Here is a 27,707-nt window from a genome sequence, read left to right on the forward strand (position 1 = left end):
TGTTGCAAATAGACTTCAGTTCCCAGCAGCCTCCAAGGCAGCGTACCCGTGACGTCACACTAAGTATATAACGCTATCGTGTAGCGTTTCATCCTCTATTGTTAGGTTGTAAGGAGCTGGAGTAACGTGCCTGGTTCCTGGTGTTTGGCAAACATATTTATAAAAGATCTATTGTTCTAAAACGTCACCGGCTTAATATATCAATGTTTGATTTTTAATTGGGGATTTCGGTGTTAAAAACGCCTATTAAAGAAAGAGAATGGACTCGAACTGGCCTACTCTCGGTTTGGTTTATTTTAACCCCGCTAGCTGTTTGCTGAATTCAGATTCTTCATCGTGTGAAGGCTGCGCGTTCTCGTGAACTATTAGCTTTCTGGTGTATCTGACGGAGATTATAACCTGACGCTGTGTTTCCGTTTGTAAAGAACTCCACCTATTGCCTGCACCATTTAAGTCATATCCGCGTTATGGCTGTGTCACAAACTCCGTGAAATGCAGCCTGAACAACCCACAGTCCTGCATTATAATCGCTCTGTTACAGTCTAATGTGTCCTAATGCTGTTGTGTAGAGAAGTCGGCTTTAGCAAACCGCTGTTTCTGATGAGACCCCTCTCCCTGGGCTGAAGTCGCCTTTGTCCCGCTAACCTTGTGGAGCACCGGGGAATTTCACTAACAATAATCCGAACGGAGGAAACGACGCCGACCCGAACGAGCAGCGGGTTCTCTGACTCAAAGGCTGTTTCTGTTTGTATATAAGGTAAGGACTCTTATTGGGTTTTGTGTTTCACCCAGGATTGGCTTCCTCTGTAAGCTAGGAACAGAAGCAGTGAGAACCCGATGGCCATCACCCTGGATGTTTTTTTTTTTTTTTTTTTCTCACGCAGATTTTGCCTTGTCATAGCTCCTGCGCTCACACCCCTCACTCTGCTTTAATACAGGGTCAAAGCAAAAACACAACTGTCTCAGCTGGACACTCTGATCTTATCTCTCAGGCTGACTAGCCTGTTCCGTCATTGTATAGTCCTGTAGTCCTTACTGCCTTCCACCATGTTGGACCCGTGTTCACTTCTCAGCTGTAGTTTTTTTTCTCTTCTTCTTCGTCTTCTAACACAGTTTCACAAATGCACCCGTTTTGGAAATTTAGATGAATTTTGCGAAGTTGTTCAGCGTCACGTCATCGGCGTGTCCGGTTGGCTAGGAGAACGTGTGACGTGTTCGTGCACTAAACACGCGCGCGCACACACACACACAAACCACGTACTCTGGTGTCAGAATTACCAGTCCATCGACTTCAGTAATGTAAACATGTTGCAGCATCTTAGTCTAGTTTCCACATAAATCCCAGTTTGGTTTGTGCGTGTGTTCGGCATTTGTGGACATATTTGGGTATTAACTGTAGCAGTGCTTATAGCCAGTCATAGATGTTGCAAAAATTGTGACTGTAATCCAGGAAGAAGGTATAATCTTTTTACCTTTTGTTGTGCCATAACCTCATTTCATTTGTATGTCTATTAATGTGGTGAAACATGTTTGAGCATAATTAGATTTTGTTAATTACAAATTACAACTGAAGGCACATTGGCTTAGGGGTTAGCACTGTCGCCTTACCCCTCCAGGGTCTGGGTTCGGTTCCCGCCTCGGGGTCTGTGTGCATGTTCTGCCCACGCCTCATTCGTGAACTTGGATTTCCTCCCACAGTCCAAAGACGTGCATTTTAGGCTAATTGCCATTCCCAAATTGCCCATAGTGTGTGAATGCGCATGTGAATGTACAGCAACGGCTGTAAACATGGGAATAAATACAATGGTAATGACAGTTGGACTGCAGAGGTTCCTAGATGGTTGGATGGAAATACAAACTGTGCTGGACACTGCCCCTCCATGACTGGATTTGAAGAGCCCTGCCCTAGATCTGAGAGAAGCTTATCCTATTTTTAAAAAATTAGCATGTATACAGTTTCTTTAATTTCTTGAAGGCAGTAATGAATTCATTACTGTGGATCCAATTAGATATGGTGAAAAATTGCTGTAAATGCAGTTAGAAGTGCCTTATGTGTGTGGTTAAATCACTAGCTAGGTATCTGGAATTATCTGGAAAGGCCTAATTGTTTATTAATAACCCAGGGTTATTTTTGTTGAGATTGCACACACCATACTACATCAGAACAGGACAAAAATAATGGTACACTGTTGTCCTTAATGATATAGCCATGCCATTAAACTGAATAAATTTTATAAACTCTTACTTCATTGTTACTTTACTACATTGACACATTGACCACATTTTTGTCTAAACAGTTAACAGAGTTCCTGGCGACCAAAGTATGAGACTGTCGAGGCAGAATCTGGAAAACCGAAAAGTTTTAATTAGACTTTAAAGGCAAAAGCAAAGTGAACATGCAGAAATCCCATCTTGTCAGATAGGATGGGGAGTGTCAACCATGGGTGTTCTAGGGGGATTAAGGCTGGGATATGTCTTGGCTGTTTAAAGGCATTTTTGTGACTTGTCACGAAGCATTTTCAATATCTTGGTTGAATTCTTCAGGTTGTTTTGAGGACAGTTGAACTTTTACTCCAGTCTGAGGTAATGCTGAGTGATTTTCTCAATTAATTCAAAATAATGTTTTTATATGATTTTTCAAATGTTCTAATTAAAATTGTGCATGTTTCAAGTTCAAGTAGGCATTATATATGTTTATGTATATGTGCACGTGTCCTCCTGGGATAAATAGCTTTTACATAACCTAGACATGTGTAAGGGGTCATTGTCTGTCTGGTTGGAAAACAAATGACGGTTCCCCTAGGTGCACATCTGATGGGATGGCATGTCGCTGCAAAATGCTGTGGTAACCATGCTGGTTAAGTGTGCCCCTAAATTTTGACCAAGTCACCAGCAAAGCACTCCCTCACCATAACACCTCCACCTTTATACTTCAGAGTGGGAACCACACATTCAGGAATCATCTGTTCCCCCTCTCTATGTCCAACAAAGACCTGGTGGTTAGTCTCTCATCACTCTCGTCACTTATCATGAAGGCCTGACTAATGCAGTCTCCTCTGATCAGTGGATATGTCTGCCAACTGAACTGAGAATCGTATATATGTACACTCTAATCTGACGTGCTTTTAATTGACAGTTTGAGGGTAGTCATTCTAATGAACTTACTGTATCTTCTGCAGCAAAGGTAGCTCTTGGTAGGCCTTTCCTGGGACAGTCCTCATGAGGGCCAGTTCCATCAGAGCGTTTAATGGTTTTATGTGACTTCTTTCATAGTTTAGATGTCAGTATTACATGTACAATGTTGAAAATAATATTAAAAAAAGAAAAAACACTGGAGGTGTCCAGACTTATATATTTTTCTCTTTTTTTCTTTTAATATCCATGTATGGTTGTAAAGTTCTAACCAAATGTCTGTGCTGCTCACAATAATTGTGCTCTTGGATGAAATAAACATAGCACGTTACTTATGGCAGAGTTTGTATTTGAACCCTAATACAGGTTTGATGCGCAAGATGAGCATGTTTATTTAAAGTTATGAAGCCAAGTCGTAATGTTCTGGTTGGAATTATGTCATGCCCAATCTCGCCATGTCGGACAAAGTGAAAACTGGTGGTCGCCATTGTTGGTATTTTGCTAGCAACATGCTAAACAGCTGATTTGGATGAGTGATGTAAAAAAAAATTTCAAAGGGGAACTGTATAGTCAGTGTTTCATTTAACAAATGAATATATCTATGTTGATTAATCTAAAGCTTGTACTTTTATATAAATTATAATTTAAATAAACATTTTACTTTATTTTCTAAGCTGTGCAAAGAAACCTGTGTAGGAATAACTGCCATCAATAGCAAATGTTTGTAATTGTATTTTTTAAATAATGTTTAAATATCTGGAGGTTTTACCTGGAAAAAAAAAAAGAAGAAAAAAAAAGCTTTTAGTCTCAATTATTTACCATAATAGTAATGGCACAAATTAACTGGCCCAATTACTATTTTTGTAGCACTTGGTTAACCCTTTTTTTTTTTTTTTTTTCAAAAGTTTAAATTACGTTTTTTTTTTTCTCAGTTAAAATGAAAGGAAATCTGTGTTGTCTGCAAAGCTGGCTAATAATTCCACACTGCTAAACTAATATTTCAGTCTTTTGCCAGAAACGTTTTTTCGAGATCATTATTAAAAAATAATTTCTAAAACCCTTAAAAATAGTTTAGGTAAATGTAGAAGGTGAAGGTTTCTCTAAATTGTTAGTTTTCTTTTTACACACAGGTGATATACTCTCATTGGGCACCCTGAAATCTATTTTTATACTGGATGGGGCCTCCCTTTCCCCACATAACAGCCTCAGTTCTTTACAACATGGACTTCATGCAGTCCATGTTGATATGATCGCATCATCCAATTCATACAGCTTTTCAGGTGCATGTTCATGCTCCATTTCTACCACATTCCAATAGTGGTGTTTTGGATTGGATCAAGTGACTGGGAGGGTTACTGAAAAAATATTGCACTCATTGTCCTTTGTAGCAGGTTGCATGATCGCCATTGCGTACTTTTGATGGGTAAACTGTGGCCATGAAGAGTGGCACATGGTCAGCAACAGTGCACAAATAGCCTGTGACATTTAAGTTACAACTGATGGGTATTTATGAGCCCAAAGTTTACCATGAACACATTCCCCACACCATTGCACCATCTCCACCAGTCTTGACAGTTAAAATTTTAAGTCCATGGATTGATGCTATTATTCTGACCTTCTGACCTCAACATTTATCAGACCGGGTTTCTCAGGTTTCATGAGCCTGTGCTCTCTGCAGCCTTATTCTTCTGTTCTTGGCTTAAAGAGGTAAATACCAACAACGTCTCCTAGTGTTGTAATCCATCCTCCTCAGGGTTTGATATGCTTTCCAAATATGCTTTTCTGCTCACCACAGTTGTACAGAATATGGTTGAGTGACTGTAGGCTTTCTGTCAGCTTGAGAATAGGATGCCTTGTCTTATCTTTTCGTCTGGTTATTCTTCATTGACCTATCATCAAAAAAAGTGCACCGTTCTGATGGATTATGTGAACATTACCTAAGGCTGCTTGCTTCAATTCTTTATGCATTGTCCTGCTGCCACATGCAAAATCTGCAGGATTTTCAGTCCCACATTGTTTAGGAAATAATTGGGCCCTTCTTTACACTTACTGTTTGTGACATTCTTAAAATCCTCCCATATCATCTAAATGGTGTTGAGTTCTGGCTATTCCAGCACCTTTATAATCTGCTATAAACCTAATAACTGACGCAATTATTTCTTGAAGCAAGTGTTTTAACCATACCTCCACACTAGGAATGAATGTGGATGTGAAATTCTACATCGGTCTCCTAAAGTCCTTCTGTGCCTTTAAAAAAAAAAAAAAAAAAAAATTTCAACTTGCCCTGAGACAAGGTACAATTTGCTCTTTTTCACTTTTATGCTCTGGTGAAAAATGGAAGTTTAAAAGTTGTGTGATAAAACTGTGTGTGATACTGTAGAAGTTTGAAATATAAGAAATGTTAGTGGGATTAGCTAGCTGTTGATACCCCAGTAATGCCTAGTGTCTCTAAATAGCAGCTAATGTGGACAAGCATAGTTATTTCTAGACTTCTTTGTTCTGTTATAACCAATAGGCTAGCTTGCAAACTAACATTATTTTAATCTGTTTATAACAGTAACTTGCAGATTTAAATGGGTATACTCATAGCTGATAATGTGCAGCTGTGCAGAAGTTTAGTTCACCTACAAAGATTTATTTCACTGGTTCATTTGTTATTCTTCTCAATTATCATCAAATTCCTTTAGTGATTCGATCTAGCCTGAATCAGAAGCTTTACATACACTGACTGGTCTCTTAGCTTAGATTTCATTGTCACCTAGACCTTTGATTACAACATAAAATGTGGCCAGTTCATGTCTAAAAATTATTACTCATGCTTCTAGAACTACTTTCAAAAGTGTTTCCCACCAGGCAAGAAAACCTCCATTGATGTGATTACCTGATCGTTCAGTACATTTGTTATCAGATGATTTCATTGCCACATAATGTTGCTGAACCTTGACCTAACTAGCTGAAGCTACCCCAGATCATAACACTGCCCTAGGTCCTAAAAAAAATCTTATTCCATGGCTTCTGCTGAGTTCTATTAAATACTTCCAAAAAATACTTAAATTGAGATATTCTGACATTATAAACAGTATTTATTCATTTATAACAGTGTACAATTATTTATAGTAACATTTCTTTATATACATACAATACATTTTTGGAAAGTTTAGCTCTGTCCACTTAAATTTGTGACAATTTGTATAAATTGTGAAAAATATCTGGGAGTTAAGTCATGTCAACTGGCCTTTTTTAAGGTTTGGTAGAATCGTTTCACTACTCATTCAAGGAACCTTCTTCAGTCTGAGGGCAGTTGGCAAGTTCCACATATTTGTATCTTTTAGGGTCAAAGGATCCTCCCCTGCCTCAAAATGCTCATTACGTGAACAACCCTGTGTGAAAGTAGGAGGAAGAATCGTTGGGGAATGGGGAGGTTGGTGTTAAAAAAAAAAAAAAGAATAATAATAACCAAGAGAGAGTTGTAAAGGTGTAACAGAGACTAAAGAGTCCTTAAGTATGATTTTCCTGGTACTGATTATGTACAAAAGGAAGGCTTGATCTTCTTGGGGATGGATGGATGGACCCCAAATGCCAGACTCGAAAACAAAAGAAGAGCAATATAATGTATACTGTCCAGTTTAGTGAAGAAGAGCACTACTCTTGAGACACAAAACCACTACAAAAGAGCATGTACCTCATAGAAGGAGCAAGATCTTGGGGTGATAATCAGCTGAAAGACAAAGGCTGCACATTTGGGGATGAGCATGTAAGAATTTTGGACAGAGAGGATGGATGGTTTAAAAGAGGGGTAAAAGAAGAAAGTGTTCACATGTGGAAAAATATTGCTTATCCCAGGATGATGATTTATTTATTTATTATTTTTTTTTTTTTACCAATTTTCACAGTAGTGTTGATGTTCATTAGAGTAAGGAAAGTTAATTAAACACAGTAAAAATTAGTTTGTGCTGATTTCTTGGTATAACCTTTATTTGCTATTTTAATCATTTTGTCCCACCCACTTATTATTATATTTTTTATAATTTGTGTAACATGCAAAACATACTTTTTCAAAACTATGTAAATGATTATCGCATGGTCACAAATTTGTCAAAATGCTCAGTAGAGTGTGACTCTCTAAATAATTAAATTAGTCTTTACCACACTGATTCTTTGGCTGCTAATAAACCAAAAAAAAAAAAATCCTGAGAACCGGTTAGCTCTCGGTGTGGTCCTTCAATAATTATCAGGAAAAATGGACCTTTTTGAACAACATGGCCGTCATGAAGCATAGTCTTTATTTTTTATGCTTCATTACTTTATATTGTGCACTTTTTTTTTCTTTTTTTTTATTAACTCCATGTTTTATTTTTAAAATTATTTAATTAGTCAGAGTAACAGAAAAGGAAAAAAAAACCTGTCATGGTTCTTAACCATCAATGTTGTATGCACTTTCATAATTTTGTGGTTTGCAAAAAAGGCATTTTGTTAAGATTTTTTTTTTTTTTATGTCAAGATTATTTAAAACATTTGAATGTGTAGTTCTCACTGGAACAATTTTCCTAATTTCTGGCTTAAACAAAGCAATAACTGTATTGCAACAAAACATTAAGAATATTACCAAATGTATTGCTATTTTAATTTTTTTTAAATTTTTTTTGGAAAACCTGCTAGAAAATCAGAAGTTTTAATACGTAACTAACCTACTGATTATGTACAAGGCTTGCACCTCAACACTCGGTTTACTTATTGTTTTGAAAGCAATGGTATGTGCGGTATTTCAGATGTATGCGGTATATGTCACACTAGATGCTGATACTGTTGTGTTAAAAGCCACACGGATAACGGAATGGTGTGCGCTGCTTGCAAGCACACAGAGGCAGCTTATTGCTGAATTTGTGCGCGATATGAATGTGTTTTCAAAAGTCGTCTTGCATATATACAGAGTTTATATAGATTTTCTTCAGTTTAGATGTTTAGGGGTAAATGTTGAATGTAAAAACTATTTTGACAATGGTGTTTTCAATTATTTATTTATTTTTTAAACTGTTTAATTGTTGGCATAGTCTCAGTTGTTTGAGACTGAGCGAAAACAGGGACATGAATGTGTACAATATTGTGCTTGAGTGTTTTAAAGCGTAATACTTTTTTATATCACTTTGTATCCATAAAAGTATGATGCCAAAATAAAAATATGTAATAAATATTGTTTAAAGGTTGCAGAGTTTGTTCAGATGAATAATGTACACTGTCCTGTCCTGAATGTAAAGAAATAAATGAATTAACTTTTCTACTAATTCTAAAATAAAGATGTTAAGATGTTTAGAGATACTTGGGAAGGTTGAATGAGAATGCACTGTTGTACAAAGGCCATATCTTTGTTGCCATGGCACTCTTGAGGGTTGTGCAAGGAAGATTGTTTATGGCATATACAGTGAATAACAAAGAAAATGCATCTTTCACCTTTCTTTGTTTTTTAAGTTAATGATTATTGAGTTTACATTCAGTCTTTGACAGTTGTTTACAGCCTCTGCCAACAGATGTTAAAGGCATTATGTTTTTAAGTTATTCATGTCTCCGCCTGCCTGCCCATCTGTCCGTGTCTATTTGGTTAGGAATATTGTGCTATGTCAAGAACAGTTTTATTAAATATTTGTAGCATTTAAATGAAGGTAGAATATGAAGTAGTAAAACAGAGTAAAGGTCAGAGCAAGATGTTTGACAGTATTTATGCATGAGCTTTTTGAAGCATCTTTTTTTTTAAGCTGGGGTAAAATGCCTTTTCAATTCATAATCAATTGCATGTTTTTTTTTTTTTTTTTTAATAACAGTGGTAAAGAAAATTCATGTTTTACTTTATTTTTTATCCTTTATTTTTTATCTATATATATATAATATTTTGCCTACGATCAGGCACTTCCTAGATGGAAAGCTACCATGTGCAGTGATGTCTCAGAAGTAGTTCACACTTGTAAAAATCAGGAACAGGGGTAGGTTCTATAAACTCTCTTGTTTATTTCATTGACAATTATCTTACATTAAGTTGATGCAACTTTCAACCCTTCTTTCATCCTTTTTTATTATCATTATTTAATACTTTATATATATTTTTATTAATTATTAATATTAAAAATTATTTACATATATGAATAATTTTGAGTTATGATTCAAAATGTTTTGTACCATGTTTTTTTTTTCTTTTTTTTTTTCTTTCTTTTAAATGAATGTTGTAAAAACCATCAGTGCAACCACATTGCACGACAATAAAAAGTGAACATAAATACACAAACATTGACTATTCCCCAGCAATTCATATAAATGCAAAAATAACGCTGGTTATCTAAATAAATCTATAGACTTTTTTTATTGCCTAGCATTAGTATACGTTGTTGACGGGTAAAGAATTTTTAGAAATGGTTAAAAGGCTAAAAATAAGCTGATCAGCTTTAATGTAATCAGTGATATTATTTTAGGTTAAAGCGCACACACACGTGCATCTGCCTGTCTTTCTGTACGGCAGAACTTGTATTGCCTTAATACAACGGAAATGTATTTTTGTAGGGTTGAGTATATGATGCCTTGTTTACGCTAAGTTGTAATTCTTTCGTGGTCAGCAAAATGCACTCCTTGTTTAAAGTAGTTTATTACATCCAGCACATAACTGTTCATAACATCACTTTTACTTAACATTTTAATCATAGAGCAAAACAGGGTGCTTAAGTTTGCTTTCTGCGAATGTATCCTCTAACCAACTGTTTTATCTTAGCTTTACATTAATGCTTTTTACTTTGCTAGCTTCAGGACATATGAGACAAACTTTGAAGCCATTTTTAAAGGTTGAGTTTTCATAGTGTACTTGCCGTTTTTGTTTTTTTGAGTATTCCGTGCTGTGTCACTTGTTTCTCTTTCGTGAGGATTTGGGCAGGTGTGTTATGGTAGTTTGTGTTTTTCACATTCTGTGTATTTGGAGTAAACTATTGCGTTGATTGTACACATTATTCAACAGAGCAGCCACACCCACCTCGAGGGGGAAAAAGCGCAATATAGCCAAAATACCACTGGCAGCTGTGAGGTAATCTGACACAAAACTGCTTACAACGTCCCTTCTGCTCAACGTTTTTATTTAATTAATGCCGCAGATTTAATTTGATTAACCAATGCAAACAAATTAATGTATTCCTGGGGATCTGTCAAAGACGAGATTCTCCTTAGTGCAAAATATTATTTTAGCAAAAGGAGATATTAGTGTGTGCGCGCATTTGTGTGTAAAAACGTTTACTTTCCTTTCAGAATCAGCATTTTCTATGGGACACTATGCTACAAAATACAATGGATTACGAGCATAATTCGTTTCGTATTTTAAAACACTCTAAATCAAAGCAAATATACCCATAAAAAATAATGGAAACTCAAATTATTCATGCCACAGCCCCAAAAAATAAATACATGAAAAAATTATTACAAAATATAAAGTAACAATAAAACAAATTAACCTGCACTTTACCTTTAGAAGAAAGTAAAAATAAATCCCGACATACAAGTGTTTCCGTTTATGCATGCAGACGCTGCGTGTGTGTGTAAAGCTATAGTAAGGGGAGACTCTTACTTTCAGCCCCTCAGCCTGTCGTGTGTACACTGTGCCATTCACACTCTCTCTCTCTCTCTCTCTCTCTCTCGCCTTTAGTGTGTGTGTGTGTATATGTGTGAAGCAGAGAGGGGGTGCTTCTCTCTCTCGCGCGCACACACACTAATGGCAAGAGAGAGTGTGAACCAGCACGGTGTCAAATTACGTGCATGCACAAATAAGGACAAAGAGGGAGAAAATGGATTTTTAACCACAAATGAGACTTTCTTTTGCTTTACATGTGTGCGCACTTGTGTTATAAGAAACAGTACACACGCACTTTCAAACACAAAATAAAATGTTTTACACACATACTCACTCACTCACTCTTACACACATATACACACGTACAAGCAAGCACGGACGTTGATGACGGACGCACACTACAAGACGATTACCCACAATTTCCAGGCGCAAGAGGGAAAAAAAAAACGTTATCTCAGTTGTGATGACTTAATGCTTGGGGTCAAAACAAGATGCGCATGCGTGATACGTGATACTCGGTATTCGTAAACCAAGACTTGTTAGTTTTTCAAGTCAGTTTATTTAAAATCTTCGCTCGTCTTGTGGAACACTCTCAAACCGCGTTACTCACAATCCGAGGTTTCACTGTACTCCCACAAATGTGGACCATTGGTTGCAAACTATTTTTTTAATTTGCACTACAAGATCAGCAAAGCCTTACTCATCAATCAGAATACTGTAGAAAAAGTGATACAAAAATTTAACAAAGACACCGAGACGTCCAGGCCCTCCACCGAAGCGTTTTCTGATTAAAAGGGTTGAACACTGCACGTTCACTTCAGTTAGTTAAAGAAGTAAAAAGCCCAAAAGATAAATGTTTTTGAAACTAATTGCTTCAAAACTGTATGGCGTCACAAAGATGAGGAGTACAAAGAAAAATGCATATTGGCTACAACATGGTACATGGGTTGCATGAGTGCTGCTGGTGTCTGGGAGCATCACTCTCCATCCATCCAAATATTCCGATTTTTAAAAATTTTATTTATTATCAGTGGAATACAGAATATTTTGCTTTTGTTTTATAAACGCTAAAATCATAATAAAAAAAAACATTTATCTTGTGAGTGAAAATTTTAATCAAAATTTATCGATATTTGACTCCAAACTGGGAGCTGCATTTCAATGATGGCATCATAATTTCACAGAAGTACTGCTGACCTTAATATTGAAAGAGATGTTGTTTCCATAACTCCATGTCCTTATTCGCTGTGCACTTTTTCAACAAGACAATGATCCAAAACACGCATATAAGGCCGCTGTTAAACTGGTAAAAGTAATTCACTGGCCAAGTATGTCTTGTAATCTGAACCCAGTCGACACCTATGGGAAATTCTGAAGAGACGAGTTGAGCATCATTTCCCATCCAGCATCCAGGCTCTAAAAGAGGACCTTCTTGAAGAATGGAAAAAGATACATGTTGCAATTTGTTGCCAACTATTTCATTCCATGTCTAGAAGACTTGGTGCAGTCCTTACAAATCATTGAGGTCAGGTTTAGTACAGATGTTTTGTGTGTGTGTGTGTAGGTTTTCTGGGGTGTATTCATTTTTGCATCAACTAATTTGAGTGAAAAAGGTGATTTTGCAAGTTATATTAACCTACTTTCATGAAATGCGCTGAAAGTGTGCTATTAAACTCAGTTTTGTATGTTTTAAAAATTGTTATTGTGTTTACTGAGATGTTACGATCTTACTTTTTAAAGGGGGTGTACTCATTTTTGCTGAGTGTGTTTTTGTAACCTAGTTTATATTTGTGTGATATATATATATATAATTTATTAATTATATATATATATATATATATAGTAATTTCTCACTGCTATGACTTGCTATCCTTGTTTTATTTGTTGTCCTAATGTAGTCTGTGTAATGATATATTTGAGATTTTAGCTCACTCTTAAACTTTTCATGTTAAGATGTTATAAGGCTTTTTTTTTTTAATTGACCCACACGTCACTTTTAGTATTTTCTGTTCTAAATAACTAATAAAAAAAAAACGCAAAATTTATAGAAATATTAAGAGCACTGAGAGAATTAAGAATTTATGCTTTCATTTTGACTTAAACTTTTATATTTAATTTTATAACAGAAGAGCTTTGAACACCCTAATGGAGGTATTAATGCTGATGGTGTTGAGTTCTACTTGGTTTAGATAAGAAATATTCAGTTTTTTTTAAGTGGATTACAGAATATTTTGCTTTTATAAACACTAAAATAATTTGAAAAACAAACATTTATCTTGTGAGAATAAAAATTTAAATCAAAATTTATCAATATTTTTTCCTGTTAGGGCTTGAGAATGGTTTCTCAATGACTTTCTCTGATTTCAAATGTTACATAAAATGTGTACTAATATATACTGTATACTGTATGTTTTATGTCAAGAATCCTAGGACTAGTTCACAAAAATATTTTGCATATTAAATTAATTTAAATATCAATGGGCAGGACAGGGAACAAAAGGCTGATTTTGTAGTTTTAGCAAAATGACCAATAAAAAATAATTTTACACCCTATTTTCTAATATATTTTTGTGTGTCTGCAAAAACTTGAATATTACATTCCATTGCTCAATTTGAGTGAAATAATTAAGGCATCTAATGACTGTTGTGATGGTTAAATTGGCTATCAATTATTAATATCTATTGAATATTAACTAATACATCTTATTAAGCTGTCAAATTTAAATTTGTCGAGGTTGTCTTAGGCATGAGCTAACATTTTGTATAAAATTATAAAACAAATGTATAAAAATACCACAATAACTTCCCTGATCTGACAGTGGCAAGAGTAAATGTTCAGTGCTAGCTAGCTAACATGCTGACACCAGACAGGCCTTCCTTTCAGATGCCCCAGCATAGCAGATGCTTTTAAAGTAAAATACACTTTTTTAATTTTTTTTAAATTTATTTTATATACAGGGTTTTGTTTGTTATATTGCCATTTGCGCTCTTGTTTGCATCTTAACTGGTAATTTCTTCTGGTCTGAGCATTCTAATTGACAAACTCGTTGGCAAACTAATTAGGTCATTAAGTCATTGTGTTTCTGTCAAATATCAAGTAAGCATGTCAGATTCCTGCTAAAAACAGATTGGCTGTTCCTGAGCTACAATATGATTTAATAAACTTTTCATATCAAAAAAGTACAACTTTTTGGTACATATTTAGTACCACTACCATACAGACTTAATTTGAATGTTTCGGCCTTTTTTATGGTTGTGGGTTTATTAGTTGTATGTACCTCTTGCCCTCAGAACATCAGGTCTCCATGGAGACGGTATCAGCTCTTGGCCTGAAGCGCAGATTTGAGGAGGTGGACAGCGGTTCACCATGCTCGACATTTAAAGAATCTGATGATGACGTCTTGAGCAGTGACAGCGTGGATAGCTGTGATAGTCTCAATGCTCCCTGCAGCTCCCTCACACGTAAGAGGCCAACTAGGGTCAAAGTTCTGCTTACAATTGTAGCCTGGTCTGCCAGGACATACATTTTTGCTTAGTGGAATGAAATTATAGGTTGCGTCATCAAAATTATTGTCAATGAAAATATGGGAAATTAAATGTAATTAGTGGATCACGAGCCTAGCCTGGGAACAATGAATGCAAGGCAGGAACACACTCTTACAAAGACCAGCGCGCGCGCGCACACACACACACACACACACACACACACACACACACACACACACACACATGCGCAATTTACAGTAGGCAAAAAATTAGAGGAAAGAAAGGTCATGGAACATGAACAAAATATATGAAACGGCATTTTGTATATAGAGATGTAAGCTCAGAATAAAAATTTATTTATGCATCCCACTCCCCCCTCCCCTTCATCCAAGTTATACCAATTGTACAAATTTTGGCTTAGCTAACCTTAACACTAATGATTATAGTCCCAATGACCCAGGAAAGGCTTCTTTCTTTTCTTCTTCAGAAACTCAGTGGTATTTTATCTGCTTATGTATATTTATTAATATTGATGTATAGATACATACCCGCAGCAAACATGTACTTAGGTTAATAATACATGATCAAGATAACAAAAAACAATTGGGGGTATGAAGATTTTTGCTTGTCTGATTAGGTGGAAATGAGATTAAATTCTATAGTGTGATTTATTTATTTTAAGGAGAGCATAAGTATACAGTTAAACCTTGGGTTGCAAGCATAATTCGTTCCAGAAGCATGCTTTTATATCAAATCCCAAAAACCAAAACTATTAATATAAAAATAATTAATACAAAATGTCAAGTGAAAATAAACCAATTTAACCTGCATTTTACCATTGAAAAGAATTTCGACAGAGCAGTGTTTCTGGTAGTGTGTATGTAGCGCATGCGTACTACTCGTATGTCAAGACCTCACTTGTTTATCAAATTAAAATTGATTTTTAAAATTTAGCTTGTTCTGCAAAACACTCGAAGACCAAGTTACCCGCAATCCAAGGTTCCACTGTACCATCAACTAAAATCTATGCAATTCAGTGTGTTTTTTTTTTTTTTTTTTTTTTTTTTTTTAATATATATTTTTGTAATAACCAGGTTGTGTATCAAAGTTAGTAAATACGGTCTAATCACTTGTATCTCATTTCTTCTCTTAGCCACCTCCATTCTTAGGAGGCAAAAATCCTCTCTGGGCCATAAGCGGGTGCGTTTTGACGCAGTGACAGTTTACTATTTCTCCAGAAGGCAAGGCTTCACCAGTGTCCCTAGTCAAGGTGGCAGCTCACTGGGCATGGCACGGCATCATTGTGCAATACGTCAGTACACATTGGGGGAGTTCGCTCGAGAGCAGGAAAGCGGCCATCGCCACGTCCTACGCCAACACCTGCGTCAAGAGAAGCTGAATGCTCGCAAAATGAAGGTTCAGACTTATTCTTCCCTAATACATGTGCTATGATGCATTTATGGTTTGTATATACAGCATTTTAGAGCAGGTATTTCTGTTTTGAGAAAGGTAAAAAAAAATTACAAAATGTTTTAAAGGAAGGGGAAATGGACATCAAGTGATCCTTGTAAATAATGATTTGTGGAAGTATTTGGTTAGGAAGTTATGATAATATAATGTGTGGAGAGAATGTGGTCATTGTCTAAGGCCACTACTGTGGTACCTTGTAGCATCACCAGGTGTTGAATGAAGAAAAATTATTTAAAAAGGCAAACATGAACGGAATAATTGTAAAACTAAAGTTAAAAAAGGGTTGAACAAAATGTATTACTGTTATAAATGGAGTTTAACATTTATTTCTAGTTGACTCGGAATGGCACAGTGCATTGTGCCCAGGCTGAACTTCTAACACTGGATGATGTGTCTGATGAGGATCTGGATGTGGAGGGTGTCGAAGTGGATGACTGTTTCTTCCTGCAGCCACTGCCTACTAAGCGGCGACGGGCACTGTTACGTGCCTCGGGTATTGCCCGTATTGATGCCCGAGAGAAGATGGAGCTGCGTGCCATCCGGCTGTCACGTGAAGAATGTGGCTGTGACTGTCGTTTTTACTGTGACCCTCACCAGTGTGGCTGTAGCAGAGCAGGCATCAAGTGCCAGGTCAGAAAGCTTGTGTGTGTGAGAGCTTGTGCATAAAAATTATTTTACTCCTCCCAAAAACATGTAATGTACAAATTTGTGTTAATGAATGAATGTGACACAGTGGTTGGAAAATTTAAATTGTTTAACATTCTGGATGACATTACCTTCCTGTTCCATCCAGGTTATTCCTACAGTCAAGGCCAAAAGTTTTGAGAATGACACAATTATTAGTTTTCACGAAGTTTGCTGCTAAACTGCTTTTAGATCTTTGTTTCAGTTGTGTCTGTGATTTACTGAAATATAATTACAAGCACTTTATAAGTTTCAAAGGCTTTTATCGACAATTACATGACGTTTATGCAAAGAGTCAGTATTTGCAGTGTTGGCCCTTCTTTTTCAGGACCTCTGCAATTCGACTGGGCATGCTCTCAATCAACTTCTGGGCCAAATCCTGACTGATAGCAACCCATTCTTTCATAATCACCTCTTGGAGTTTGTCAAAATTAGTGGGTTTTTGTTTGTCCACCCGCCTCTTGAGGATTGACCACAAGTTCTCAATGGGATTAAGATCTGGGGAGTTTCCAGGCCATGGACGCAAAGTTCAACATTTTGGTCCCCGAGCCACTTAGTTATCACTTTTGCCTTATGGCACGGTACGCCATTGTGCTAGAAAATGCATTGTTCTTAAACAACTGTTGTTGGATTGTTGGAAGAAGTTGCTGTTGGAGGGTGTTTTGGTACCATTCTTTATTCATGGCTGTGTTTTTGGGCAAAATTGCGAGTAAGCCCACTCCCTTGGATGAGAAGCAACCCCACACATGAATGGTCTCAGGATGCTTTACTGTTAGTATGAAACAGGACTGATGGTAGCGCTCACCTTTTTTTTCCCGGACAAGCTTTTTTCCAGATGCCCCAAACAATCGGTAAGAGGCTTCATCGGAGAATATGACTTTGCCCCAGTCCTCAGCAGTCCATTCACCATACCTTCTGCAGAAGATCAATCTGTCTCTGATTTTTTTTTTGCAGAGAAGTGGCTTTTTTGCTGCCCTTCTTGACACCAGGCCATCTTCCAAAAGTCTTCGCCTCACTGTGCGTGCAGATGCGCTGGTGGCACTCCGATCCCGCAGCTGAATCCTCTTTAGGAGACGATCCTGGCGCTTGCTGGACTTTCTTGGATGCCTTGAAGCCTTCTTAACAAGAATTGAACCTCTTTTCTTGAAGTTCTTGATGATCCTATAAATTGTTGATTTAGGTGCAATCTTAGTAGCCACAATATCCTTGCCTGTGAAGCCATTTTTATGCAACGCAATGATGGCTGCATGCGTTTCTTTGCAGGTCACCATGGTTAACAATGGAAGAACGATGATTTCAAGCTTCACCCTTCTTTTAACATGTCAAGTCTGCCATTCTAACCAGTCAGCCTGGCATAATGATCTCCAGACGATTACTGAAATGATCTCAGCAGGTCCTTTAATGAAAGCAATAAAATGCAGTGGAAAGGTTTTTTTGGGATGAGTTCATTTTCATGGCAAAGAAGGACTATGCAATTCATCTGATCACTCTTCATAACATTCATATCACATGGAGTATATGCAAATTGCTATTACAGTATAAAAACTTAAGCAGCAACTTTTCCAATTTCCAATATTTATGTAGTTCTCAAAACTTTTGGCCACAACTGTACATTCTTCTTTAAACATAGGCACTATAAAAAAAAACATATTTTAGAATTTTCACAACTTCACTTACTGGATTTTTAAATATTTTGTCTCTGGTGCAAAGAAATGGAATAATACCATTATAGTTGTTGCCATTATGAATTAAATAAAATAAGGCCACAGTGGTAAAGTTCTCACCCTGTCATCAGGTGCCCTCACATCAGTCATGGCTCTACAGCCAATCAAGAACGGCCTTGAGCTCACCCAAGTAGAAGGAGCGGATATTGCTGTCCTCTGAGTGCATCACATTGCGTCACTTGAGCTCACAGTTCAGTTGGTGATTTTACGTTGCTCGGACGAAACCTGTTATTCTTTGTGAATTGGTTCGTCTTTGACTAAATTAGAGAAAAAATCGAGAGAGGGGATTAAGAACAGATTTTTTTTTCTTTTTTAGTGATATAAAGAACCATTCAATTTTGTCAAATATTTCTTAGCATTTTGTGTAGAAGCTACACATTTTAGCTTGAGGAATAGGAGAAAATAAAAGTGGAAAATTTTGAACAAATGGATGCATCAATTTGGAACGACTGACAGTTTGGCAAGTGTGTCAAGATCTCTTAATTGTGAAAGGAGCTGTTTGATTCTGGAGGCTATTGGTTTGAACATTTGTAGCTAATATTAGATTGCTAGCTCCTCAGTCTCCGATATATTGGACAGCAAACAAGGCTGCAACAGTTTTTTGTTTATGAACGCTAGACACCATTGGACTATCAAGATGACCTCAGAAAAAGATGTATAGGTTATTTAGGTCAATATAAGCACACACACAAGACAGTATAATGTACTTGTGTGTGTGCTTATATTGACCTAAAATAATGCTGCCTCAAAGGTTTCACTGGAATATCAGAGTCCAAACACTACCCTGGATATGGTCCTGGACAGGGCTTGTCTTCACAAAGCAAAAAAAAAAAAAAAAGATTTTAGATCTCTCTCTCTCTCTCTTTCTCTATCTTGATCTCTCTATCAAAGTTAAATCTTTCTTTATTAGTAGGGTGCAGATAGAGGTCCTATCGCATTTGATAGCTAAGTTTAACTCTGATTTATGGTAATGTTAAATAAATAAAAAAAATCTCAGTAAATTAGAATATCATCGAAAAGTTTATTTATTTCAGTAATCAAATTCGAAAAGTGAAATTTGTATTACAGTTGGCCAAAAAAGTATTTACTGTAGTCAGCCACCAATTGTGCACCCACATAAAAAGATTAGAGAGGTCTGTAATTTTTATCATGGGTATACCTCAAATATTAGAGACAAAATATCCAGAAAAATCCAGAAAATCCAAAGTTCATCTCAATACTTTGTTATACAGTGGAACCTTGGATTACGATCATAACGTATTCCAAAACACTCATAAACCAAATTTAATTCTACCATAAGAAATAATGGAAACTCAAATTATTCGTTCCACAGCTCAAAAAAATAAATACATAAAAATAATTAATACAAGATATAAAGTAAAAAAAAAAAAAGCACTTTACCTTTAAAAAAAATGTGTGTGTGTGTGAGAACTGAGAACTGCTTCATATCTGTGACAATTGTACTACACGCCACAGTTCCTGTGCATTTCTTGTTTTTGCCACAGAAACAGCTTTTTTAATGTCAGGCCACAAGTTTTCTATTGGATTAGGGTCTGGGGATTGGGCTGGCCACTCCATAACGTTAATCCACCAAGAGTAGAGTAGAAAGGTCTACCAAGATGCTGCTTGCTTACTGGTGTGTTTGGGGTTCTTGTTTTGTTGAAACACCTATTTCAAGGGCATTTCCTCTTCGGCATAAGGCAACACGACCTCTTTAAGTATTCTGATGTACTTAAACTGATCCATGATACCTGAAATGTGATAAATAGACCCAACACCGTAGTTCGAGAAGCATCCCCATATTATGATGCTTGTGCCTCCATGCTTCACTGTCTTCACAGTGTGCTTTGGCTTGAATTTAAGTTTCGGGGTTGCCTGACAAACTGTCTGTGGCCTCTAGACCCTAAAAGGGCAATCTTGCTTTCATCAGTCCACAAAATATTGCGCCAGTTCTCTTTAGGCCAGTAAGTATGTTCTTTGGCAAACTCTCCTCTGATTTTCAAAGAGAAATGCACAGGACAACCCTGCATTTATCCTTTAATCGGGGGAACTTGTTTGACACCTGTTTTTCACAAAACAATTTACCTCTCCAACTGAACTTCACACTGCATGCAAGTCATGACTGTTGGGTCTGTTGGTTTTCTATTACTCTACTACACCTACAAGTAAAATATTTACCATGAAGAAATATAATTTCTCCCAAAGACCATTATTGATCTGGATACTGATGTTGAACTGCTATTATTTTGAAAACAACTGTACCTATAATGAAAATTAAGGCCTCTCTTATCTTTTTAAGTGGGAGAACTTGCACAATTTGTGGCTGACTAAATACTTTTTTGCGCCACTGTATATAGATTCATTACACACATTGATTATATTTCAAGTGTTTATTTAGTTTATTTTTGATTATTATGGCTTACAGCTAATAAATACCCAAAATTAAGTGTCTCAGAAAATTTTAAATTGTGAAAAAGTTCAATATTGGAGACTCATGGTGTTGCGCACTAATCATCTAATCATTTAAATGTGCCTTTAAATGGTCTCCGTCTGGTTCAGTAGGCTACACAATCAAGGGGAGGACTTCTAATTTGGCATTTGTCCTGATAGTCATTGATACCCTGCACAGAAAGAGGTGCACAGGCAACAGACTGTCTTGAGAGGACTGTAAAATAAAGGCCATTTAAGAATTTGTCATTGCTTCACGTGCCACAAGACGTATAAGCACAGACGTATCCAGGACATGGGCTACAACACATTTATTTTGTCAGGTCACACTTGAGACAACTTCAGAGGCATCTTACCTGTACTAAGGACAAAAAGGACTGGACTTTTGCTTAGTGGGCCAAAGTTCTTTTTTCAGATGAAAGTAAATTTTGCATTTAGGTCCCAGAGTCTGGAGGAGTTGAAGAGAGGCACAGAATCCAAGTTGCTTGAGGTCCAGTGTAAAGTTTGCACCTGGACTGCAAACTTAAATGGTATCAGTTGTGGTTTGGGGATCCACATCATCTGCTGGTGTTGGTTCTCTGTGTTTTATCAGGTCCAAGGTCAGCTCAGCCATTTAACTGGAAGTTTTAGAGCACTTCATGCTTCTCTCTGCTGACCAGCTTTTGGGAGATTTCATTTTTCAGCAGGACTTGGCACACGCCCCCACTGCCAAAAGACCAACAAACTCACCTGATCTAATCCCATAGAGAACCTATGTATTTGAAGATGTGGGACACCAGACCCAACAACGCAAAAGAGCTGAAGGTGGATATCGAAACAACCTGGGCTTTCACAACACCTCAGCAGTGAAGGACTGATCACTGCCATGCTGCATTGTGTGTTGAGTGCTGTACATATTCATACTTTTCAGTAGACCAACATTTGTTTTAAAAGTATTTTTTTTTCTTTTTTACCTCCATTGGTCTCTTAAATAATATTTTTATTTTTTGAGGTATGAGATTTGAGTTTTCATTAGCTATAAGCCATAATCATCAAAATGAAAAGAAATAAACACTTGAAATAAATCAGTCTGTGAATCCATTTCAATTTCACTTTTTAAATTGAATTACTGAAATAAATCAACTTTTTGATGTTCTAATTTATTGAGATCCACCTGCATATGCTCAAGAGAAATTGTTATTTTTGTATGAGCAGTACCAGTTTTCTTTAAATCTATAAGTATAAATATTATGTATGAATAAATGTTAAATAAATGCTAGGAGTAGCTAACCAGAAATCTTAAAACATTTCAAACCAATAAGTGCACTACAATGGTGGATAAAAGCAAGTGCATACATAAAAAATAAATAAATAAATAAATAAATAAATAATAATAATAATAATAATAAATACAGTGGAACCTCAGATTACGAGTAACGCGGTTTACGAGTGTTCCGGAAGACAAGCAAAGATTTTTAATAAATTTTGACTTAAAAAACGAGCGTTGTCGTGGTTTACGAGCTCCGAGTATCATGTATAACGCATGCGCTTCTTGTTTTGACACCGAGCTGAGCCAACGGTTTTTCTCTCTCTGGCGCTGCAGGTGTTCATCTCCCCTGCTGGGTCTTAGCGCTCGTCTCTTACTGGTATAATCAATCCGTGTGTGTGTGTGTTTCTGTCTCTAGCGCTGCAGAGTGTGTGTTGTGTGTGCGTGCATAATTTGACACCACCGGTTCTCACACACATACACGCGCTCTCTTTCTCTCTCGCCTTTACTGTGTGTCAGTGTTTGAGTGTGTGTGTTGTGTGTGTTTTTCTTTCTCATGCTCTGCAAAGTGTGTGTGGGTTATGTGTGTGTGCGCGTAATTTGACACCGCGCAGGTTGCGCACACACACTCTCTGAGTGTGCGTCAGTTTTTGAGTGTGTGTGTTGTGTGTGCGCAAGCGTACTTTGACGCTGTGCCGGTTCTCTCTCTCTCTCTCTCTCGCTCTCTCTCGCCTTTTGTCTCAAAACGGTGTCAAATTACACTCGCGCGCACACACATAACACACACTCAGCAGCGCAGGAGAGAGAAAAACACGCGCACACAGCGCCAGTGTGCATAAATGGAAAAACTTATTGGTCGGGATTTATTTTTACTTTTTTTAAGGTAACATGCAGGTTAATTTGTTTTATTTTTACTTTATATTTTGTGTTAATTATTTTTATGTATTTATTTTTTTGGCCTGTAAAACGAATAATTTTAATTTCCATTATTTCTTATGTGAAAATGTGCTTTGATTTACGAGTGTTTTGAAATACGAGCCTGCTTTCGGAACGAATTATACTCGTAATCCGATTGCTTTTCACCTGATGCTACAAATAATTTCTCGTTGTTTGACATGTCTTTCTATATTGTTTGTTTTTCTCTTCTCCCTGTCTCTAGCTGGATGGTAGTCCTGCATTTAATATTACTTAACATAAAGCAGATACAACATTGAAAGTGTTCTCTGCTCTAACTCGATTAATACTTTTTTTGGGGGGGGGACTTTAATGTCAATGTGTCTTGTAGCATTTATAACTAAAATAGAAAAAGGCAGAACAATGCTCTTAGTTTTCCACTCTATTCTCTCTCAATCTCAGGTGGATCGCATGTCATTCCCATGTGGCTGTTCTCGAGATGGCTGCCATAATGCAGCAGGACGGATTGAGTTCAACCCTATCCGTGTTCGCACTCACTTTTTGCACACAATTATGAAGCTAGATCGGGAGAAGAGGCACCTACTAGGCTCCAAACCCGGAGAAGAATGTGGGAAGGAAACCGAGCTGAACCCCGGTCCTTCATGTGCCCGCTCGGCATTAGAGGTGAAAACGGAGCCCTCAAGTGAGCAGGAGCTCCTAGAGGAGCACTGTCATAGCCTGGAGCATGAGAATGAGACAGCCGTGCTCCACCTACAGAGTGCAGAAGAGCAGGAAAGGCGAAGGGAACAGGAGGAGGAGGCACTCAGAGAGGAGGTGCAGACTTCTAGTCCAAAACTGTGTCTTCTGCACGAGGAGCTGAGCAGCCAGGAGGAGGTTGAGAGTATGGTTGAGGTAGACCAAATGTTCTTTCAGGACACATTTCCAGGAGGGGCAACCCTGCTATGCATCAAGGAGAACCAGGAGGATGCTCACAGTCTCAATACGCCAGGTTCTGTCCTTTATTATCAGATAGACCATGTGGAGGCCGAAACATTTAAGACACATGACAAGCAAGAAGAGGAGCCCAGAAAAGGTGAAAAGCTCCAGGCAGGACAAGTAGAAGGAGATGCCAGGAGCTACTGTCACAAATCCCAAACCTGCAGGCAGGATTATGCTGAGAGCTCTACTTCTGAGCAACCTTTATGTCCAGAGATAATTAAAGAGGCTGAAGAGGGTAACCCCACCTCAGAACATGGGGCGAATGGCACAGATTTTCAATATACTTGCCCACTGGGGGAGGAAGAGGCAATAAAACTTCCTCCAGAGGTTTAAAGCCTTGCAATGCTGCAGATATTTTGCACAAGATTTGTAGTAAAGATCAAGATAACCAACTGAGAGAGATGTTAAGTTACTGACATTGGTTTGTATTTAGAAATAAGCATGCACTATATTTGATGTAGGATTTTCAAAATTTTATTGAAAAAAAAATAGAATAATAAATTATTCATAAATAATCTAACATTAAAATAAAAACATAAAGCAGAGAGGGAAGACTCGATAACCTTGGATTTCAGAGTTTTTCTGTTGCGGTATCAATTCACTATTTGGTACTGGTGGAAATTGTGGCCTTTATGTCTAGGAGGAAATAGAATGGTCCTTGCAGCTTTGCTGATGCCTTGATTTTTCAGTGAATTAACCCACTGGTCCATTCAGACTATTAATTATAACGCAGTAGCTTGAAATGCTCCATGGGTGTTGGTAGGATTTCAGTAGTGAAGCTGAACAGTGGCTGCTGATAGCATTGATCTTTATAAACAGACTCTGGAAATACATTTTTGATGTACTGTACTAGTTGTTAAGAGCAAGTAATGGGGGTGGGGGAGGACATGAAGAATCATGCACATTTTAAGTGTTTTTTAGCAACCCGTTTAAAAAATGTGCAATTATTTTGCACAAGCATTGCATTAGATTGTAAAAGGTTTTTGAACACCTGACAATCACACCAATATGTGGGTCTTCAAAAACAAAATTGAATATCAATATTGCTACACAATTCTCTATAACCAAGCCAAGTCCATGAAAGGCTGGAGGGGAAGAACTCGAGTGGCCTGCACAAAGCCCTGACCACAATCCGACTGAAATACATTTAGTATGAATAGCTATAATAAATGCACCCTAGGCCTCGTTGCCTGGCATGAATGCCTTAAAACTGAATGGAAGAAATTCACACAGCCATGCTTCAAAATCAATAAGAAAGCCTTCCCGGAAGAGTGGAGAGTACTATAATAGCAAAGGGAGACTAAATTTGGAAAGGAATGTTTTAAAAGCCTACAGGGGTACGATGGTCAGGTGCCCACAAACCTTTGGGAATATAGTGTATTTATGGGATGGATGCCTTTAATGGAACTAATCACAGATCTTAGAGCAAAGGTATGAACTGGTGCCAAATGAGCAAAGGTTCTGAAATTGATTAAATATTACTACTGTACTAAAAACAAATTAAGGAAGGAAGAATCTGCAATACCACCATTTTCCACATATAACTAAAACAGTGATTTATAGCTTAGTATCTTTTAGGTTTAGGTTGTAATGCAAGGTCTTTCCCAACAAGGGTGCTGCCTCTTTTAAGTAGCTAATGCTCTCACTTTCAGTAATTACTGTATCCTCATTAGGAGCCCATTGAGCAATGCTAGGCTTGAAGTGGAAATTTCACCCCTTTGTAGCACATCGCAATGAACTAGCTGCTTGCGCACATTCACATCTTGGGGGAATTTTTCACCTTTATGCACGTTTTCGATAATGGTGCAAATCTTTCAGATTTAAATCATAGTAAATATTTATAAATAAAGGCTGTGAATTCACAGCTTGGCTATTATAAATATATATCACTCAATATACTTTTTTTTACCAAACTGTGTCATAGAAAGTAAGCCTATGTTCACATTTGCGTTGACTGCGTTAATGAATTGACTCCAATACGAATTTTGGCCTGTAGGGCATTTGGGGCACAAGCACCGGCAACGTGGGGATTTCATAGCACTGCCAGCAAAAGTCCCTACAGCTACAACTTGCCATCCTCCAAACATGCTATTTCAGAGGGCAGATGCATCCATATCAGAGTCCAATAGAAGTGACTTCTATTATAAATTTGAACCATCATGATTATGTAAATCTGACCCGACCAAAAAATTGGAATTGAACAATCTGGCTTGTAATGTGTACGTAGCCTAATTGCCTTTGACATCACTTCACATTAACTCTAAGCTCTGTGAGGGTTAGTTTCAAGCATAGTGATTTAGCATAAAATAATCCTACTTTCTGAAGTCATCGTGCCAGTGCAAACACTGATTTCAGTCATTGGTCATCATAAGCCTATTCTGCAGAAATGTAAAATAATTGTCTGTGTGAAAACTTGGAACAACAGCTGGGAAACAGCAATGGATCCATAGCACAGCATTGAATTTTGTTATTTTTGGTTAAGTGAGCGAAATGTACTGTAGGTGTTTAAGCAGAGAAGGGTAAAAATAAAAACTCATCAAAAAATATATTTCTTATGCCTTTTCAGGTTGTTGCCACTTCATGACTTTGGCAGAAAAAAAATTTAATTTCAGCTAAATTTTATTTGTATTGTGCTTTTAAAAATAGATAATGGTCAAGCAAGATTTTATACAGTATCAATTATTTTTTGCCCTTATTACAGAAAACATACCATAGCTTGTAATATAAATACTGGTGCATTTCACATTAGATTAAGGTGTTAAATTATAAATGCATTTTAAAAAATGTCTGTATACACTATACAGAGAAGGAGAATGTGTGATACACCAGTGTGTGTGTGTGTGTGTGTGTGTGCGTTGTTGTTGTTTTTTTTTTCATATATTTGTATGAATGTGTATTCAACCTTATGTTTGTATGATGGATCATGTTTAAAAAGGTGCTCTTGTGTTAGGTTTACATATTCGTACAAATGCTGTGTAAAGAACACATTTCCTGGTCACAAGCAGATCCTAATCGAATAATCTGAATACTACACTACACTTTAGTCAGCACTGCAAAACTTTTTGTAAGCAGAAGGATTAATCGTACAGATTGCTTTGTGTATTTATTCTCCTTTAATTATCCATAGAGCTATGCATGGATAATAGTGAGTCTTTATTTCAATTTACCACTCGGTACTTCCTGTTGAGTAACTTGACTGAAGATCATCACCTTTGGGATCATATAGAACTGTTGCTTCATCTCACAGCAGCTTCTCAACACTGTAATGAGCCAAGCATTACATTTTAGGCAAGAACTGCAATAATAACCATTTTGCAAATGACTAATCATAAAAGAAAGTATATTTGCTTTGTACTGTCACAATGTAACTGAAAACGAAACTGAAATGGTGTTTTATTTTTTTGTTGTTGTTTTGTCCTTTTACTGTGTATCCTGTCTTGTATCTGTGACTGATTCAATGTTCAATGAGTCCTTGTGTGTACAATCATGTTGAAGTGTCACACACCTATGCGATTCCTCTTGTAGCAGAATTATAAGCCTCAAATTGATGAATTACACTGAAGATTGTGGGGTGATGAACTGCTACAGACCAAAACACAGTGCACTGGGGGATGGGAAGAAGTGGGCAGTGAGGGGGACTCGTGGGGTCAGTCTGGTATGTGTGTGTTTTTGTTTGATATGTTTCTTGATGTAAAATGAACTACACCAGTGGTCTCAAACATGGCCTGGAGGGGAAACACTATTTGTGTGAAGATGTGAAAAGATTTCCCTTTATGTTGCCGTTGTTATTCCTGCCTTCCTCTTTTAGGCTTGCTTTGTTCTGGGACCACTGCATTAAATGTAATCCAGTGTGCGTGTGTACGTATGAGTGCACGTGAGCATGTGTGTCTGCGACGCGTTCTAAAGATGCTCGATAAACGAAACTGAATGAGGTCAGACTTAATAGCTGCAAGACTAATGCTTATTGTTGCTTAAGGAACAGGACAATATCCATTTTATATGAAAATGTGAAAAAATAAAGTGAAATGAA

The 27,707-nt window shown here is 37.1% G+C and overlaps 1 protein-coding gene across 2 annotated transcripts; it reads left to right on the plus strand.

The window, feature by feature from the left end:
• Window positions 1-27,707, plus strand: csrnp2 (cysteine-serine-rich nuclear protein 2). Of its 2 annotated transcripts, XM_053482277.1 has the most exons (5): window positions 1-757; window positions 14,018-14,188; window positions 15,366-15,628; window positions 16,016-16,312; window positions 23,141-27,707. In XM_053482277.1, the coding sequence occupies exons 2-5, from the start codon at window positions 14,032-14,034 to the stop codon at window positions 24,008-24,010; spliced, it is 1,587 nt and encodes a 528-aa protein (XP_053338252.1). In that variant the 5' UTR covers window positions 1-757; window positions 14,018-14,031; the 3' UTR covers window positions 24,011-27,707. The 2 variants fall into 2 exon arrangements, with proteins under 2 accessions (XP_053338252.1, XP_053338251.1); XM_053482276.1 differs by lacking the exon at window positions 1-757 and having other exon boundaries at window positions 13,999-14,188.

Source organism: Clarias gariepinus, chromosome 22 (assembly GCF_024256425.1).
Source record: "Clarias gariepinus isolate MV-2021 ecotype Netherlands chromosome 22, CGAR_prim_01v2, whole genome shotgun sequence".
Taxonomy (NCBI): domain Eukaryota; kingdom Metazoa; phylum Chordata; class Actinopteri; order Siluriformes; family Clariidae; genus Clarias; species Clarias gariepinus.